The following is an 18,495-nucleotide window of genomic DNA, read 5'->3' on the forward strand; positions in this document are numbered from 1 at the left end:
TGGCAAATTAATACCGCCGACGAATTAGTCTCAGGCAGGCACAACACAGGCCACAAAAGTACCAAACCTACGACCGACGACCTGCCTAATAACGAGTACCATGCGAGTGCCCCCAGCTGTTTACAGCGGATGCGAACGGAAGCGCGCCCGAATCGGTCTCAGTTGCATCGCTGGTGTCCCCCGTGATAGAATCCAAACGAAAATAAAATTTTCGTGGCGATTTGCAATGCCAGAAAACCGTGGTCTCTTGGATGCCGAAAAATGGCCAAAAGACCTCGGGCAGACTTGCGCCGTAGCAATCCAAGGGGTGTGCTCAGTGAGCAAAATTTTACCGCTCTAAAGAAAATTTCTGGTGCTGAAACGTACCAAAAAGCACAAAAGAAGTGTCCCTCCGATTATGAGCCCATTCACGCTTGCGAGTCGCGAGTGAGCTGCTCTCTGGCTGCTGTAATCGTCGCTAAGCCTAACCGTTTCACATCGGGCAAAGCAGACGAAACTCTCAAAAGCGCGCAAACGTCATTCACGAGAGTTTTCGCTTCAAACGAGAAGGCGACCCGCAGGTCGCGCTTGCAAACGTGAACAACAGTGTTGCCGAGCTGCTGCCTGGTCGCACGCCCTTTGCTGTATTCGACGCAAGGAGCTACGTTAACAATCGGGAAGACGACTTTGGGGAAGCCGGTCTAGAAATTTGCTTGCCACTCGTCATAGTCAGCCTGCATCGCAATAAAACACTGCCCCTAGCTTCATTGCACTTTTGACGGTGCAAATAGACCGATAACTTGCCGAAAACACGAAAAATCCAAGCGTCGCCAGCGGCGAGTCAGGCTGTCAACATAGCGGGCCAACGCAACCACGGTGTTTTCCCGGCGATTTTTCCGAGCCGGCCAAGCTTGATTTGCGCCACCAGACTAGACAAATGGTCTAAATACGTGGTAGGGTGATTGAATTTTGTTCCTAGACATCTGTCAACGGCGCGGACGTGCCGCTGCGCGAGCACTGACACTCGAACCGTAGAATTAGCACAGTGCCGTCGACAACGGTGCGCTGAAAAACTCAACTGCAAACTTCACAGCCGTACACGTCGGGGAAAAAAAACTGCCCAGTAATCATGCGAAGCCCCTACTGCAAAACCATTCAGTTTTCACGATCGCGCTGTGTACCTACAATGATCGGCTAATCGTTTTTTGAGCACAACAAACACAACCTCAGACTCGGCCAGGGCATTCCCATGACCCCCTGCCGCATGAAAGCGGCCACTGCCTTCACGATTCGAAATACTCCAAAGGTTAAAATGCATGGGTGGTGACCGCGGCCTCGTGCAATGCTTGGTCAGATTAGAGCAGGGGTTGCACGCGCCCGGTAAGAACTTGAAACAGCCAAAGCTCACTGCCTTTTTTGCACTTGAATGAAGTTTTGCTTCACTCAGTACATTGTATTTTGATTTCCTCGACGTTGCGGCGCAATTAAAGCTCTGCTTTAGATTTTCTCGGGTGGTCGCTTATATCGAATTACCACATATAACGAATTTTCTCGCCGTCCCGCCGACTTCGTTATAACGAAGGATTGCTGTATTTCCTTCTGCCTAGTATTGACAGCAAAACAATATTGATAAACGGCCAATATTAAAAGTTTCAAAGGAGGTCGGGTAACCTCATCAGCCGTCCTTGGCTGTGCAAGGACTGGAGGCCCTCAACCAATCAGATACAAAACCTCAACCCCTTTTCTCGGGAATGAGAAAGTGGCTGAGGTGCGTCAAGCGAAGCACTGGGTCATGTTTTACATCTTTTTAAGAACGCCAGCCTCTGTTAAAGATCTAAAAACGCAGGACATGTCCACAATTGCATTTTCACCTAAGAGCAGTGCTGGGTGAAAAGGGATGCATTGGTTATAAAATTAAGAAAAGCACTCCTTCGAATTGATTTCTTTGTGCAGCTGCATTTCCAGATATTCATAACTCTGTTAACGTTGAAAGTCGGTATTGATACTTTCAGTGCAAAGCTGTGATACATAAGGGCCAAAATGTCTTATCACAGTGTAGGGACACTGCTTACAATGCGCTGATCGTTGCCAAGTTTATCTGGGCTTAATTTTAATGTGTGTACTGCTATAGCTTCATGGGTCACAACTGCATTATTTTATGAAGTGTGCAGTTACAATATATATACACAGATATATATGATATACATTCAGCATCTGTTCAGAATGTTGCTTTGCAATGAAGTGCTCGCAAGATGGAAGGCATGGCAATGCTGAGCAGGCTGCGTGTATTTCCAACGGACAGGCCTGAAAGCGAAGCAATGTAGAGGTGAGTTTGTCCTCGAACAAGAGGCCAGCTTCATGTCCTTGAACAGACACTTAATAGGAGGTGGCTGTCACCAGACTATGCTGATAATGAAAATAAGCCGTTAAGCGAGGAAGGCAAGGGCTCCGAGCTTTCAGAAAACAAGATGAAAGTTATGTTGGATTGTGCTTTTGCGCTGTCGTGTAACAGTTAGTGCCCAGAGAATGAGCCCTTGAGAGTTGCTAGGAGAATGACTGGCAGCAATTCGCAGACAAGTAACTCGCCGTGCCACAATGTATTGCGCTGCTACTCGGACAACATGAAAATGTCCACAATGTATTGCGCTGCTGCTCGGACAACATGAAAATGTGCACTAAATGAAGCTGCAGGAGCAGGTAAAGTCTGCAGAGAAAGAATGCCTTCAAATTATACTGTGCCAAGTTATGAAGGTACTGAAGTTTTAATCTAGACAGATGGTAGCTTTTTTTTATTTAATGCCAACTAGTAACAGGATAAACAGCAATCCAGTTAAAACCTGCGCAACGAAGAGCATGCAATTTTTGTGCTCCTCAGATGCACGTAAAAAAGCCTTCTGGCTTTTTTTGGTACAGTCACTTGACAACCCCACCCCCCCATCTTGGCACATTCTTTACAAACCAGCATTGCCACTTTCCAAAACATAAACGCGGAGGGGATCAGTCATGAAGTGCACATGCTTTCGCAAAAATAAGTACCGTGTAATGCTCTCCAATGTTTTTCAGGTTTTCCCACTTCACACCAATTCTGGAGGTTGAACTGTTCAAATAATTGCAAAGGCACGTTGATATAACCTCAGTCACGAAGCCTCTTTTATCGGCCACAACTTATATTAAGAAACAAGACAGTGTGACCCTCCTCCAAAGGTAAACTTTTGTAAGAACCAGCACGGTTTGTTCAAAATATAATTTACAAAATTACGATTGTCAGATCGTTTCTAGTATTCCGCAGTAAGTGCCGAAATCGTAACCTGAAACCTCTTAGAAGCATACTTCTCATTACATTATACGGAACATGCCTTAGCGTAGGCTGCACCAAAATTGAAGCTAGCTGGACTAGTTCAGTTCATTTGCTCCAAATTATTGCTGTGGAGATTATAGCAGGCGCCGCTAGCTACAAGAGTCCTAGTACACCTTGAAGCCAGTGCACACTGGGAACTGAGCCCAGGCTACTCAGAAACTGTTGACGTGCACTGTTGTTTGCTTCAAAGCTATTATGACTCCACTGCTCGCAACGTCTCAACACCTAGCAGGCTGGCCGAATACATACCATGAATCGCAGAAAATTGGCAGCTTCCACCAGCAGCGTCATGGTTGCCACCGTGTGGCTATGGCCGGCCTTGGCTTCTAGCAAATGCTGCAATGCCCAAATCAAGCTCCTGTACATCTCATTCGTGGCCTCAAACTGTTCCCTAAACATACCACTTATGAAACTGCACCACTTCAATGTTCAGCTGTCCTCAACTTTTTTTTTTTTGTTTCACGGTAGTTGGCTAGTGTAAGAGACGCCTGTAAGACACCAACAGGCCCGCACATGCTGTTATGGTTAAACCAAACTAACTGCGCTGGAAAAAAAAAACATCAAAAAGGGTACACAAGACTAATGCTAGCTAACAACTAACTACAGTTGCCAAGTAGAGACGCGGCTCTCTCATTCAACAGTCATTATGCTTTAATCCTGTCTCGTTTTACTGGCCCATTGTTTCACCATAATGTTGGTTCACAGTGGCATAACTAATGCTCAGTCTTCCAGTGGCTGCACAATCTGCAAATATCAGATTTCTGGACCAATAAGCCTGCTAATGCTTTTGAGACATGAGTCGAATGGACAGCTTCATAACTGGTATGGTTAAGGAGTGTAGGCTTATCAAATAAAATTGAAAACTTTAGTGATGCAACACATGACACGGGCAACAAGGATTGAGCTAACATCAAATGATGCAGCTTATCACAGCAGTTCCAGGAGCTCCAAGCATCACACACATGTGACACACACTGCATGTAAGAAACATACAGTCACACTGTCACTCTGCTTATGGTGGTGCTAGCCTTTGATGCACCACCTGCCACTGTCTGTTAAACGTCAATGTTGCCAGCGCAGAACTGCCACAGTCCCCAGCTCTCAACTGCACACTACGACAAAGGCTAGCTGCACTTAACGTTGTGAGGAAGAGCCTTTCCTGTTTAGTTAGGCATTTAGTTAGGCATAATGAAAACAAGATGCACGAAGTAATCCCTCAAAGGAAGCTGGGGACCAAAATTATGCAAAATTTTTGTGGCTATTTTAGGCAAAGTTGTGCCAAGACGGCAGCGTGGCTACGTAGGTGCCCTACTGTGCATGGTCCAGTATGCTTTCTCTACAAGCTTAGCAGACCTTTTCACAGTGGCCTAACAATGTCAGTGACGAAACAAATAGGTGCAGAGAAAGGATCCACTCAGGTCGGGCAACAGTGGTGTCAACAGCAGTATCTTTTCTTTTTTAATCTGTGGAGAATGCGCGCTGCGAGTACAAAAATAACGGGACCCGCCGGACGGCCTTGGCAACGGGATCGCACTCCCCAATTAAAAAGAACAATGAGAACCTAGTATTTACAAGCCATGTACAGAGAAGATGACGAACAACACGGGGCGGGGCAGGGCGTTGAGCAATTGCAGCGGCAGCGCCGTGCCAGCAGCGGCGTTTCGGCGGCATCAGCACCAGCAGGCGCTCAGAACTCAAAGCGGCTGCTTGCCACCGAGCGGGGTGCCCCGTGGCTCTTCATGTGGGCGTTGCGGCTTTTCACCTTGGCAAACACCCTGCGCCAGCAACAGACACAAAACACGGCCCACTCGCGCTATATCCAGCAATTGCTATACGACAGCGAAAGATAGTATCTGAGTTCGAATTTACTTCATCACACTGCATAACGCTAAACTCAAGAAGCAAATGGAAAACTACCCTAACCCCAAAACGCTGCATCTCTGTTTCATATGTAACAGTGTCACAAACAAAGCAATGCCACCTACAATGTGCAAAACTGTAGGCCTCTCGTGAAGAAACGCCGTGAAAAAATAATTTTAGAACGTAAGCTTTGTTTGCATAAAAAGAAAGCACGTACTAAGGAGGGTGCAGACACTAATAATAATATAAAAGAATAAATAATACGCAATGCATTTAAGAACAGTATTAGAGGCTTGGGGATGTACTGCAGCAGAATATCGATGACACGAATCTCACGGGGTCACTCAAATTATTCGTATCATTCGAAAAGGACAAAATTCATTGCAAAAGCATGCGAAATGCATTCATGCAGATCTGTTTACGACCGACGCGATTGATTTCAGGCCACGTGGCCACCACTCACTACTCGCGGCACTTACCATGCGACTGGCGATCATGTCAGTGATGTATCATCCCGAAATTCGTATCAACCATGCTTGTATCATCCGAGATGCTACTGTATTTATTAGCAAAGTTACTCTGCGGAATGTCACGACCAAAACTGACACGATTCTCTGTGTCAAATTACAATCAGAATGGCTCATTTAAGCAGCGTTACTGTACTAACCAATAATGTCAATATAAATGCCTGATCTCTTCATTTATACCAAAACCCCATAGCATGTTTTGGTCAGCTGTCAATCCCCTTGAGATAATTAAACAATCTAAAGCGATGAATAAGCAAATATAGTTAAGCTCACTTATAACAGCCCCATTTACAACAATCACTTAGTACGAGCAAAGCTAGGATGTACATTAGTGCTATGGTGCTAAATCTACGATAGAACGAATGTCCGCGGACACAAAAAATTTCGTTACAGTGAACACACAGGCAGCAAAAAACTCGCGGTCTGCACAGTGGTCCAGCATGAGCACCAATATTGAATCCACTTTTCGCGTGAAGACCGTGACATGGGTGCAGGTTACGTGAAGAAACCAAAACAAAAGCCCGCCACTGGTGCGCAACGTCACCTTGGCATTTGCGCACACAAAAGGCTGTCGTCAGTTAGAGCTCAGCAAAGACGAGACCTGAGCACTGTAGGTGTAAAAATGACCACATTTGAAACACGTTCGCAGCATGAAAAAAAACGGGGACACGAAGAAAACACACACAACAGGACACAAGACAGCAGCATTCGTTCCGTCGTGCGTGTTTTCTTCGTGTCCCTGTTCATGCTGCGATCGTGTTTGAAGATGGATTGATACCAACCAACCCAAGCATCGCTGTCGGCCACATCTGTAGGTACAGATTTCACATCTAGCTGATAAATAGTTAAAAGCACCCTTTCATTGCATGACACACTAGGCCTAAACGCACGGTGCTGGTTGCCCCGTCGATCGTCAAGTGTGAAAATGTGCCAAGCGGCGTCAAAACTTGGCCGCATTGATGGGAACTCACGGCCACTGCACTGACAATGCATCACGAAACTCAGCCCTGTGGCGGTCATCTATATTATGTCCACTGCACTCGCTGCCAACACCCGAATGTAACAAACGAACAGCACGTGACGGTCATGTAAGTGGACTAGACTGTAATAAAGAAATCCGGATATGAATGCATTTCTTAATTTGAGAAGCATGACTTGCCTGCCACAAAGCCTGCAGGGGAACTCCTGTGGTGGCTCGCAGGGTTGCACAGGTTCTGAGGGCACCGTTGGCTTGGCTGCGGCTGCGGCTACGGCAGCAGGGCTACCAGCTGCTTCCTCCATGTCGTCTTCCTCTGGTGCCACCTGGTCCAGCTCACGACGCCGACGCAAGCACCGCAACCGCCGGTACTCCTCAGGCGCCACCTTCTTCCACACATAGTAGAACTCTACACACTGCTGTACACTTTTTGTTCCAACCTGCACCAGAATTAAGCCAGACAAACTGTTCCACAGATTAAAAAAAACTAAAATTCGCAAGGACCTCTAATTAGGTTATCTGTTGGCAATTCAAAAGCGTTAGAAGCTGCTGATGCCTTTACCGAGTTTCGTGACATTATTTCATGGTTGTGTTTGCGGGCCTCTAGACGTCTGTCTGCACACACAACTTCGGGCCTTCTAGCTAATGGCTACATGTTTCCCCAAAGGTGCCTACAGGTGGCAACATGGACGCAATGAAGATGCATCGAAACCTACAGTTTTCACTTCTGGTCTGGTGACATCACTTCCAGCCCCAGGTATTGTGTGACAGACGACGCATTTTTCTTCCCGCTGCAGTGACTTTCGTTGCAGTCACTTTCAGAAAAAGAAAAGTTGAGCAAGGTTCCTGTGGCAGTTATTGTCACATGTTTCGCACTTGCAATCAGTGCACCAATCCCATGATTTCTACTAGAAAACTCTGTCATGCTCCACTGCTGTCCACCACAATGGAAATAAAAAATGTGATTTGAATTAAATTCCTGCTACAACTTTTGATATGCAGCACTAATTTCCTGCAAGAGTTTTTTCCACTGCAAAGAGACCAGTCAGCCGTGCTCCTTCTATTGAACTCAGATTCTGAGGTTAGCAGCCATTCCATTGCAGCCAACATGGCAGGCCGCAACAGCAGTGCTGCCCACCTTGGTGGCGACATGCAGGAAGTCCTTGTCAAAGGTGGCCAGGCCTTCTTGGAAGCGCTCCACCTCCTCGCGGCTCCAGCGGTGGCACTCGGGGTAGCGGTACGTGAGCAGGGGATGGCCGCCAGGCAGCCGCGGCTCCCGCTCCATCAGCCGCAGCGTCGCCTCCTGCGCCACACAGCGAGAAAGGCATGTCGGACAGAAAGACGGGACAAGCACAGGGTTTCGCACAGTTATCTAGATGGGAAAACTGGCACTGCAATCGTTCATCCACCAGAAGGACTTTGTCCTTGGCTTGGCAAGTAATTGTCCAATAAACATGAATTCAGCTGCAAAGACACAAAGTCAAGTCTTGAAAAGCGTCCCTACGAAATCCATAAATATCTCGGAGGCTTTACAACTATAGCAACACTATCTTTTGCATTTTAATTACTACTGCCTACAAGACATGATGGCCTGAAATGGTAGTAGCTCTGAATCAACAGCCAAATCCATGACTTAAGGCAAGCAATGCAAAAGGAAATGCAAAGTCAACATTTCTCAGCATTCCCAAGGTGGGTGAAGCTGAGAAACATGCATAGACTGTGGCGTCTCTATTCCCCCCAGGGAAATGCAAAAAACTGCAGTGGGACCAGTGCCACCCGGTATATCTATGACACTCGTTCTGTCCTTCTGTTCTACATTTTTCGTGTAACTGTAGGCTCTCTCATCTAGTCCATGTAACAGCGCTTAACGCGGTGCCGATGCTTGGTGCGGTTACGAATACTTCCCTTTTAAAAGAAGATGAATACTGCTTTCGCACTCCTGACATTGTGTAAGGTGCGATTGTAGCATGGTGAAATGGCGTCGAAATAGAAACCATCCAAACAGTCAACCAAAGGCACTGCTAGTTAATGCCTCCTCTCGCTGGAAGTCTGATCGTGATATTGCTGTGTAATAATGAGACTGGAACTGCGAATTCGGGATGAAAATTGTTCGGATCCGCATATCATGCAAGACGGAAATCTGACATGCTCATATCTGAAAAGAAAAAAAAAAACCCGTACTATATGCGGGTTTTTACGGAACCTTTATAACTGTGCCGTTTGAAATGCAAAAACAAAAACCATGCAACAGTCTTGTAATGCATGTATAATATATTATAACCAGAAATCCCATATAATGGATGCAGTTTTTCACAATAAGCGCACCTACATAGCACAGTGAACAGTGCACTGAGGTTGCTCCAAGAGCGCACTTGCCTGCAGGTTTCCCTGGCAGAAAGCCAGAACGTGGAAGGCGTATTCTCGGTTCCGGCCGCCACCAGGCACAGCAGCACAGCACGACAGCTCCAGGTAGTTCTCCACTGCAACCAAAAGGGCTTAATTAAGCTGCTCCACGTACCAATGTAAAACACAACTTTGCAGCCTTAAAATTCTGACGGACAGAGCACAAAAACGACGACAGGTAGGGGAGAAGGTGACAAAGCACAAGAGTGGGCTCATGACTGGTCTCTTACAGAAAAACACACTGCTCAAATAGGTGCTTTTGCACTGTTTCCACTAAAATTTTTCTCGCAATATACATGCGCAACTTGCTATTTAAGTGTACCAGCTATTTCAGGAATGACCACTCCCGTTCACTAAGCAATTTCTCAAGCTTTGTGAAAAAGACGCTGCCAAAACGAGAACACGAATTCTCCGAAGCACAAGTGTACACACTGCATGCACCATGAGGTGCACTGCCCTAAGCCGTGATGCATTCAAAACTCACCTTCATCATCAGCCAAGTGGTCTCCTATGTGTGGATCCCAGACAAGGTCTGCGAGATGCTCAGACTTCAGGGCTTCCTCGGCTGGACAAGGACAATGAATATCGTGCCATGCTTCAGCAGAAGGAAGGATACGCTAAGGACAAGTCGAAGTTGGGCTGTGCCGGTAGATTACCACATTTTAACAACAAAGATGCTACCTTCACTGAACAAGAAGCTTTTGTAAATGCCATTTGCGCAGGCAAACAGCAGTGTGTCAAGACAGTTTTTCTCGCATGGATCCCACAGGCTAAGCTACACCACCATTCACTTTTAGACGATGATCACAAGAGTCCTCTCTGGTTTAGTAAACGTCTTGAGCTTGAATCAACAGGTGGGAGAAATTTTAAGGCCAATTTTGTTAGCAATACATGCACATTTTAAGTACCGTATTTAAATATGCGCTTTTTATTCAGAAATTAGGGCTCCAAGAAGGGGGTGTGCAAATTACGCAAGGATTTCGCGAGCGCGACTCAAAAAACTCCACAAAGGTCATAACGCGGACCCGCACCCGGACCCGCACCCCACGCTGGCCGCCCCCCGAAAAAAAGTTCACTCTAAATGAAAGGCCGCGACCCCCCCATCCTCCCTTTGCGGGATGGCACATGCACGAAGCTCAATCAAGCGCTAAAACAGTGTCATCGCTTGCGGCCCAGCAAATTGTTGGGTAGTTCCGGATTCCGTAAGTTTGCTTTCGTAACTTCATCCAGGAAAGCAACCGCAAATCAATAAATCAATTATCACACCACACACGATATGTACACCCGGCCAATTCTTTAACAGTACCGCGCGAGCGTCGAAGTCAGCGAGAATAGCCACGTGCGCACAAGTTTGCCGATACAACGATTGTCGTCTATGTGCAAACTTGTGCGCACGCGGTTATTCTCGCCGGCTTCGCCACTCCGCGCCGGGATAAGGCGCTGACAAGCAGTTGAAACTTGCTGTACAATTGTGATATCCCATCGCAAGACACGACAGAACAACCAAACACAAGCCGTCAAAGCCACCAACAAAAAAAGCGTAGCCGGCAGTTGAGTCACATGTATCAGCCAAACAAACGGCGGTGTCGGCTCTTCTATCAGCTGCCGATCCTCCCCAGAAGCGCTGCCGACCGTTCCGAGTGGCGATGCCGCTCGTGCCACCACGATTGTAACAGCGGCCCCCGACGCCACCATGAACGCCTAGTGCACAAAAGATTCAAAAATCCTTCCGAACACACACGCGGAATAGCCGAATGCTACTGGGTAGAGCCTGCACACATGATGATGGTCTAGTGCAGCACGGTGCGTAAAATATGTGAGTAAAAGATTTTTTTTTATAAACCCCGGTGATAAGTTAAGGGTGCACAAATTATGCGAGGGCGCAAATTATGCGCGTAAATACAGTCAACATAAACGAAAACAACTGCCCCTTTCCGGTAATCGCATCACTGCACTGCTAAAACCTGCAGCAGTGCCTGTAGTGTAAAACGCAGGCGCACCACGACAATTCAGCAAGTGAGTTTGAGAGCAATGGTGAAACAAGAGTGCGATCTCACCATCTAGCGAAGGCAACCGAGCTTGATACTGCGGGCCAACATTGACATGCCTGGGTGAAAGCAAAACGTGCATGTGCTTAGCTACACAACTGCAAACTGAGTGGCATTGCAAGAAGGCACAACGACACACATACAACTCAACACAAGCCTTCCTGCTATTGTCACAAGGAAAAAGACTACACTGCAAACCAGCAAAAAATGTGCGAATGTTCCAGTGTGACATTTTACACAGGGGAGTGCGAATATTCGAACTTCGAATGGTTTGCGAATAGTGTTCACTGCTCAATTTGGTTCGCATCACACTTTCACCATTCGCACCTACTGAACGATCAAAAATATGAATTTCCTGTTCGTCTATACACACGGTGAAACATAGCGACATTTCCGAATGGCAGTATCTTGCATTTGTCACACGAGCTAGCTGCTGCGAGGGAGCATGGAAGGGACGGTCATACTCGTGCTGCAGGTCAGGTTGCAGCACTTGAGTCTGTTCCACGGGCCGTCTTGTTGAGTTTTGTCGGCAGTTCCTTGCACCTTCAATAACTGACCGCTGACGTTATCTGCATGGCTACCTTACAATGCTTCATGACAGCATTCAGTATGCTTCATTGTCATGTGAGCATGAAGTCGAACTAACATATTAGGCTCTTTTTCTTTTTCATTGAATGTAATTGCTACCAGAAAAAATGTAAACAGGGCATTATTAAAAAATAAACTTTATTGTTCTTACTACTGCATAACCCCCCACCCTTATATAATGCTATACAGGTGCAGCAGATTATGGTGATGACGAGGAAAACAAAATTTGCGATATCTTTTTTCACAGCTGTACTTTGTGGAAAAGCTTTTCTCTTTAGTTTGAACTACCTGTACCATCCTTTCCCGTTACTCTTGGTATCAAAGTGTAACAGCACTGAAAATAGCGCTCCATCTCCCGCCTCTGGTCATGCGCAGAAAATTCAGCCGTCTATCTTTTTTCCATACTCTCTACCACAGCAACACACCATTTGCAAGTTCACATCTTCTCCCGGCACCGCACACCCCAGCTCGTGTAGATCATATGAAGAAGACTAAACCCATTTTCGCTCGGGCAGAACGATACAAATATCACCTTTTGTCCTGGCTATTGATAAGTGGAATTCCCTTCCTTCTAGCATTGCGGCTATCGTTGGAACATCATCATTTCGAACAGCTCTTTGGTCATACTTAGAAAAATCCAACGTAGAATGATGTGCATTTTTTCCCCATCGCTGTGTGGGTTTTTTTTTTCGTTTGCTTCAGTGTGTGCGTGTCGGCCGTAGTGTTCCGTGAAATGTTAGATGCCATGTTTTGTAACTTCTGAAGGTGCGATTTTTGTTGTTTTGTTTTGTGGGATTTGCTACTTGTGAATTTTTTCAAGTACCTGTTCCTAGCCACTTTTTTTTCTCCTATTAGCTTGTTCCTGGCTTCTTAACTTGTTTATTTCTGTCCTCAGCCGTTTATATTGTGTTGTATATTAAGTTTTCTTTGATGAATTCCCCCCCCTATATAATGCCTGCATTAGGCCTTTAGGGTATTGAAATAAATAAATAAGTAAATATTTGCACACCTCTAATTTAAGTCAATGGAGGTGTAAATCAAACATGGCACCTCCATCTGCATCTCCTTACGTGCAGGCGTTACTCTAAGCAGCTACTACAGTATTTACTCTCACAACAGTTCCTCTTGCACAATGTATGCACCCACTATTTTGGTTCTCAAAACAAGTACTTGTTAACATGTTGCCCGCGTAATACTGCACCATCAAAATCAACAAAAGAAATGGCAATGGCAAAAGAAAGCACTATCATTTGCAAGCAAACACGGCATACTTCAGCTACTTCGTGTCGATCAGAAAAGAATGGTTCAACTGCAGGCCACAGAGTGGATTTGGTTTCAGAAATAAACATCACAAAGAACAGCCCCCAGAAGAAAAGAAGGTCGTCAACAGGACCAACATGAAACCATTCGTAATTCATGCAAAGGTAGCTGTTCAAATGCCTTGAGAAAAAAAAATACGAGTGTAATGCCCGTCACATAGGCCACCTTAACGCCCATCGAGTCAAATGCCATTGGAATTTTTTAAGACTACCTGGATGGCTGTCCAGTAGTAATATGTAAACAAACCGACCCTCTTCTCATGTGGCGTGCAGCCGCGTATTGCCCGTCTTTGCCTCTTGGTACGCTTTGCAAGAACTGAGACTAAGAAGTGCCACACAAGTGCTGCAACGATAGTAGCTATAAACAGGACAAAGATGGCCACTGATCTGCAGCAGCTTTGCAGGTGAAAATGCTTCTGAAACAAAGTGCGCATCGTTGTCCATTGTTGGCCCACCATCGCAGTCTGTGGATTGTGCCGAACTATGAAGTATTGAATTGCCTTTTACAAACAAACTTTCAATTAAAGATAACACTAACATTACGCTCATTTTATTAGTGGTTCACTTTGTGTTTTTAGTACTTTTACTCAATGTTGCTACCCTTAGCGCCATTTGTTGTTAGCACCACATACTACTCAATAATCATAGAGATTGGCCATGTGGCAATGGTGCATATGGATGGCTGTCGAAGATTTTTGATGGCCATGGTCTCAATAGGCATAAATTTTGCCCTTGTGATAGCGGCATCAGATATCCCCCAACTCCCAATGGCAGATTGGGTGTCAGAGTGTAAAATGCCACCTCCTGCTCAAACGATGTCATTGCATTTGGCAGAATGACAACACACTGACAACTGTGGCCATCATACCCACAAAAAAAAATTTCCCCACAACTAACCCTTGCACTCCAGGTAATGGAATTACATAGAGAAAGTAATTTATCTGAAAACTCAAAAGTTAAGAAGCCGAGAAAAAGAACAGTGGGGTGTAGTTAACACCCCTTCGCAAAGGTACTATTTACACTCCACTTGTTGTGGGTGCAACTTACGGCAGAATGTCCGTCTCTGGGGCCAGCTCGCCCTCTTCTTCGGACAGGGGAGCTTCGCAGGGTCCCTCCAGGGGTGACTGGGGCACCACACCGCCCCCTCCGCCGCTTGACGGAGGGTACACAGCACTCACTCGATCTGCACGAATGTGTGCACTTCCAAATGAGCACAGGCTATAGATGACTCAGCAGTTGATTTGTTAGAGAGTTTTAGAATAAGGCAATGCTACTGTTTTTTGGGTAGAGAGTTCCAGAATAAGGCACCACTATTGCTTTGGGGGACAGGGGAATAGCGGGGTGCAACGCAAATGACCCAACTGTATTTGGGTTAGTAGACGTCGCTAACCCAGAAACAGTCAAATAGCGTGACCCTCTAACATACCATTGGATAGAGTCGGCCAACGTGATGGCATTTGCAGAAGCAGGAGCACTTGCCTCACCACTGCCACCAACTCGTGTTTGCAAAGCTGTTAGTGTTAGCATGAAGTTTCAGTGTGTGAGCAGGTTTCACACACCTTAATCTTACATTCTCCTCCCGGCCTGTTGGAGCAAGGCAGGCAACAGCACTCACTCACTCACCTCTTGGTGTGACCGCATGAGGTGTGACTGGTCCAGCCGATCGGGGTCCCGAGTAGACGTGCCAAAAGAGCCCAGACCCTGACCGGAGTGGGCTCAACATGGGAGGTGGAGTGTACGGGGGTGGGGAGCTGACCCCCGCGACACCCTTGCAGCCCGCACCGTCCGCGCAGGGGTCCCAGAGGCGTGGGGAGCGCAGGCGGCTTGGGAAGCCGATGGCATTTACATGCGGTGGGATGTACAGGGGCTGTTGAGGAGCAAAGGAAAAAGAAAAGAAGTTGCTGCTGCCTCAAAGCAGAAACTTTTCACGGCTATGTTCGGATGCATAGGCTGTGCATGCCACTGCTATCCTAAATGGTAACTGACACACACACCCGAAAATTAGGAAACCTAGATGATAATACACATATTTAGTTGCACATATTTACACATATTTAGTTACACATATTTAGTCAGTAAATGCATAGGATGGGTGGTCGAATCTTAAGGGAAAAGATTCTTGGTAAGAGTACAGGCAAGACTGCACAGATTAGTCTAGAAGCCTATCACACAAAGAAATTTGTCAGTGAATGCTTTAGCACCCAATCTTTCTCTCTGTTTACGACTGAGATACTCTTTTTAGAAGCGGCTAACTGCTGACCAAATGAAATGAAAAAAAAAATAATAAAATCTGATTTAGTGTGCTATGCCCATGCTTGCCTTCGCATGCGTTCTGCTTGTTGGCTTTGTCATCAACACGTTACCCATTTTTTGCATCTTTCTCATGCGAAGCTTCAGCCTGTATCAGGTGTGACCTTCCGCCAGTAAAACGAGTTGTCTCTTGGCGCCCGTGCGTGTGTGTCGTCTTTTCCGCGGTCTGTATCTGTTTGTGCTAAAACTTTCAGCAGGACCGGCATGCTGACTGGTCAATTGTGGCAAACCAAAACAACTACAATGCTCTTGGGCTACGGCCAATTTAGAACAGAACCTTAAAATACCACACCTTGACTGCGACTGCTGGACAGCACATCTTTGCTGACAACTGGCAACTCTTTACAAGAGGCATTATGCCTCTCCTACGGAGTTGACAGGCCCTGAACTGTACCCAGACAGACTGAATCACTGCCCAAAACGGCATACATTAGCGCACAAATCTCTGTACAGACCTATGTCAGCACCTCCTGGCACCTTGTTGAGCACATCAAAGGAGCTGCTGTTTTTAGAGGGCACGTCTTAAAAGCACCTGTTCTTGGGTTGAGTCGTGTCACCGCTGCCAGTGTAATCGAGCCAAACCATAAATAAATTATTAAAAATAAACATTGCCGCGACTAGGATTAGAACCTGCGGTGCCGTGAACAGATCAGCTTCGCTGGCCACTGCACGTGAGCACTCGGCTATCGCCGCAGCCGGTCACGCCTCATGTTAAACTGCACCATACCCTCACGCTAAGCATTGCACGTCGTCGCCTTCATCAACTAATACTATTATCGAACTTTAACCGTCAACAGACCTGCTGACGACCCAGCAAAGCAAAACAATGAGACTACAGAGCCTGAGACACCTCCAGAGCTGAGCTCAAATTTTCCATTAGAGAGTATAATAATCGTCCTTAGAATTTTTTTTTTACAGCTAAGCTGAGGTTTCTGTGCACAGCAGAAAATGTGACCAATGCCATCACAATCATGGCTTTCAGCCATAGCACTCACAGAAGCCAAGAAGCGCTTGATGAAGAACAATTTCCCATGCAAATGCGGAATCAGGTGCTTACGCACGAGTTCATTTAACTGGTCAACTTAGTAGTGGCCTTCTAACGCAGATCTCAGTAGCTAGAAATTTGTCTTCAGCGTTGGCTATGTAGACAATGCTGTGACCAGTGTATTTTATGCTGAAACCGGTAGAAAATTCTTCACCCATCACACCGCTCATTTGTTCACGCTCAGACCTTGCACAGAGATAACATTTCAAACAATCAGGGAAACATTTTCAGACCACTGGCACTTGCCCCGCTTTGCTTCACTGTCTGAGTATTTGCTTTTTTCAGCATCTTCATCTACAAGGAGCTACCACCCATTGAATGTAACACCCATTCACGCGCGCACTGATGTGTTCAAATTTAGTTTTTTTCCTCGTGTTGTCGAGCGATGGAATTCTTTACCCGGTGATATACGCTCCCTGGAACCAAACCTATTTTTCACTGTTGTTTCAAATCTGTGATTAGTCTGTTGCATTTCTGTTCTGTATTTTAATGGTGTTCACTTCTGAATATGTTGTCCCTCTCTGCCTTTTTTTTTTTTCCTCTCCTCTTCCTCCCACTCCTGCAATAGCCCCATCGGGGCTGCAGTATATGTAAATAAAATAAAAAATAAATAAATAAAATAAAAAGGCGATTTTCAAAGCCTTCATCTCTTCAGCAGCAAGTGCACACAGGAGCTTTCTGAAGCAGCATGTAAATTTGGGCTTGTTGGTATGGGTTTATTGCAGGTACAGTAATGCAAAAAGGCTGCCCCGTGTGTCTCATTTCTTTAAGCTACTGTGCCAGCAACGGGAGTTTTTGGTCCAGACACAAGACAGCATTTACTGCTGCAAAACTCATCGACTATGCTCTGCCACCTAATGCTTGAGAGAGTTTCCAACAAGAATTAAGCCTGCATTTTCAGCAAAGAGCAGTAAACCTCACCTCTGGCCGATGCTTCCGCCGGCTCCGCAAGGGGCACGTTGGAATGGGGCTTAAAAACACATCATCGTCATCGCATTCAGCAGTGCGGCACGAAGACACCTGTGCTTCTTCCGCGCTGCCTTCCAAGGGCTTTTTGGGCTCCGAAGAAGGCTCTGGTGCTTCAGCGGTGTGACTGCTGCTCACATCGGCTAATGCCAGCTGCTGGTTTGGTGGAGGTGTCAATGACTGCACTGTGGTAGGGACCACTGTCAAAGTGGCTGTTGGCATGACTGTTGCTGGCGCTGCCGTCAGCACAGCTGTCGGCATGGCATGTGGTGCAGCTGTTAATACAGATGTCTGCACAGCTGTATGCATGGCTGCCTGTACGACAGGCTTCACATCCGCTTGTTCATAAACTGGCTCAGTTTTGATCTTGTTCACAACCAGCGGTGGCGAGTCTGGCACGCACACCACTTCGTGGCCAAAGCTTGCCGGGGACTGCGCCAACGCTGCTGCCGGAGAATGGCTGAGCCCCCCGTGTGGCGAGTGGCTGTCGACAAAGGCGCACAGGTCTTTGTCCGGCTTTTCTTCTTCTTCCTCGTCAAATGCATCGCTGATGGCAGCAAACACATCCTCATGTTGGTGCGAGTCACTGTACGACATGCCCGCCTGCATGCCGTCGGGCGAAGCCACAAGGGAGTTCCGAGACGACGCTACCAGCCCCTGCAGCTGCTCAAAAGACGGCAGCGGTTCGAGCCCCGGGTCAGAGCCAACCCTGGATGTGCGCCGCGGCCCCAGCAAGAGGTCGGCGAGCAGACCGCTGCTTTCAAAGGCCAGGTGATCAGAGTCTGAGTGACGCCGGCGCTCGTTATTGTTGGCGCTTGTTAACGAAGGGCGGGCTGGTCGCACGGCCCACATGTTGAGGGGTGGTAGTGGAGGTGCGGCAGGGCGTTGTTGCTGCTGCTGGCCGGATGCGGCAGACACGATGACTTCGTCTGGCTGTAAGATGTGCATGCTTTGCCTAGTCACCACTGGGGCTGGTTCCACGACTGGCTGACAAGTCTCTTGTAGTGCCTGTGAATTATGAGCAAGAATGATAGCATTTTCTCAATGACCAAGTTGCTCAGCAACGGAAGCATTTTCCCCTGCCGAACAAACATTAACAGTGTCATGAAAATGTCA

The 18,495-nt window shown here is 46.8% G+C and overlaps 1 protein-coding gene across 9 annotated transcripts in view; it reads right to left on the reverse strand.

Annotated features, from left to right (window-relative positions):
• Window positions 1–4,770: 4,770 nt before the first annotated feature.
• The window catches only part of LOC144104804 (uncharacterized), a 28,876-nt gene continuing 15,151 nt past the window's right edge, over window positions 4,771–18,495 (reverse strand). For all 9 annotated transcript variants that reach the window (XM_077637995.1, XM_077637998.1, XM_077637996.1 and 6 more), the window contains 9 exons: window positions 17,335–18,387; window positions 14,682–14,925; window positions 14,106–14,241; window positions 11,161–11,210; window positions 9,588–9,668; window positions 9,077–9,180; window positions 7,839–8,003; window positions 6,884–7,140; window positions 4,771–5,112 (listed from right to left, as the gene is read on the reverse strand). In XM_077637995.1, coding sequence (XP_077494121.1) covers window positions 5,025–5,112; window positions 6,884–7,140; window positions 7,839–8,003; window positions 9,077–9,180; window positions 9,588–9,668; window positions 11,161–11,210; window positions 14,106–14,241; window positions 14,682–14,925; window positions 17,335–18,387 — 2,178 coding nt within the window. In that variant the 3' untranslated portion in view covers window positions 4,771–5,024. The remainder of the gene's footprint in view (window positions 5,113–6,883; window positions 7,141–7,838; window positions 8,004–9,076; window positions 9,181–9,587; window positions 9,669–11,160; window positions 11,211–14,105; window positions 14,242–14,681; window positions 14,926–17,334; window positions 18,388–18,495) is intronic.

The sequence above is a fragment of the Amblyomma americanum genome, chromosome 9 (assembly GCF_052857255.1).
Source record: "Amblyomma americanum isolate KBUSLIRL-KWMA chromosome 9, ASM5285725v1, whole genome shotgun sequence".
Taxonomy (NCBI): Eukaryota; Metazoa; Arthropoda; class Arachnida; order Ixodida; family Ixodidae; genus Amblyomma; species Amblyomma americanum.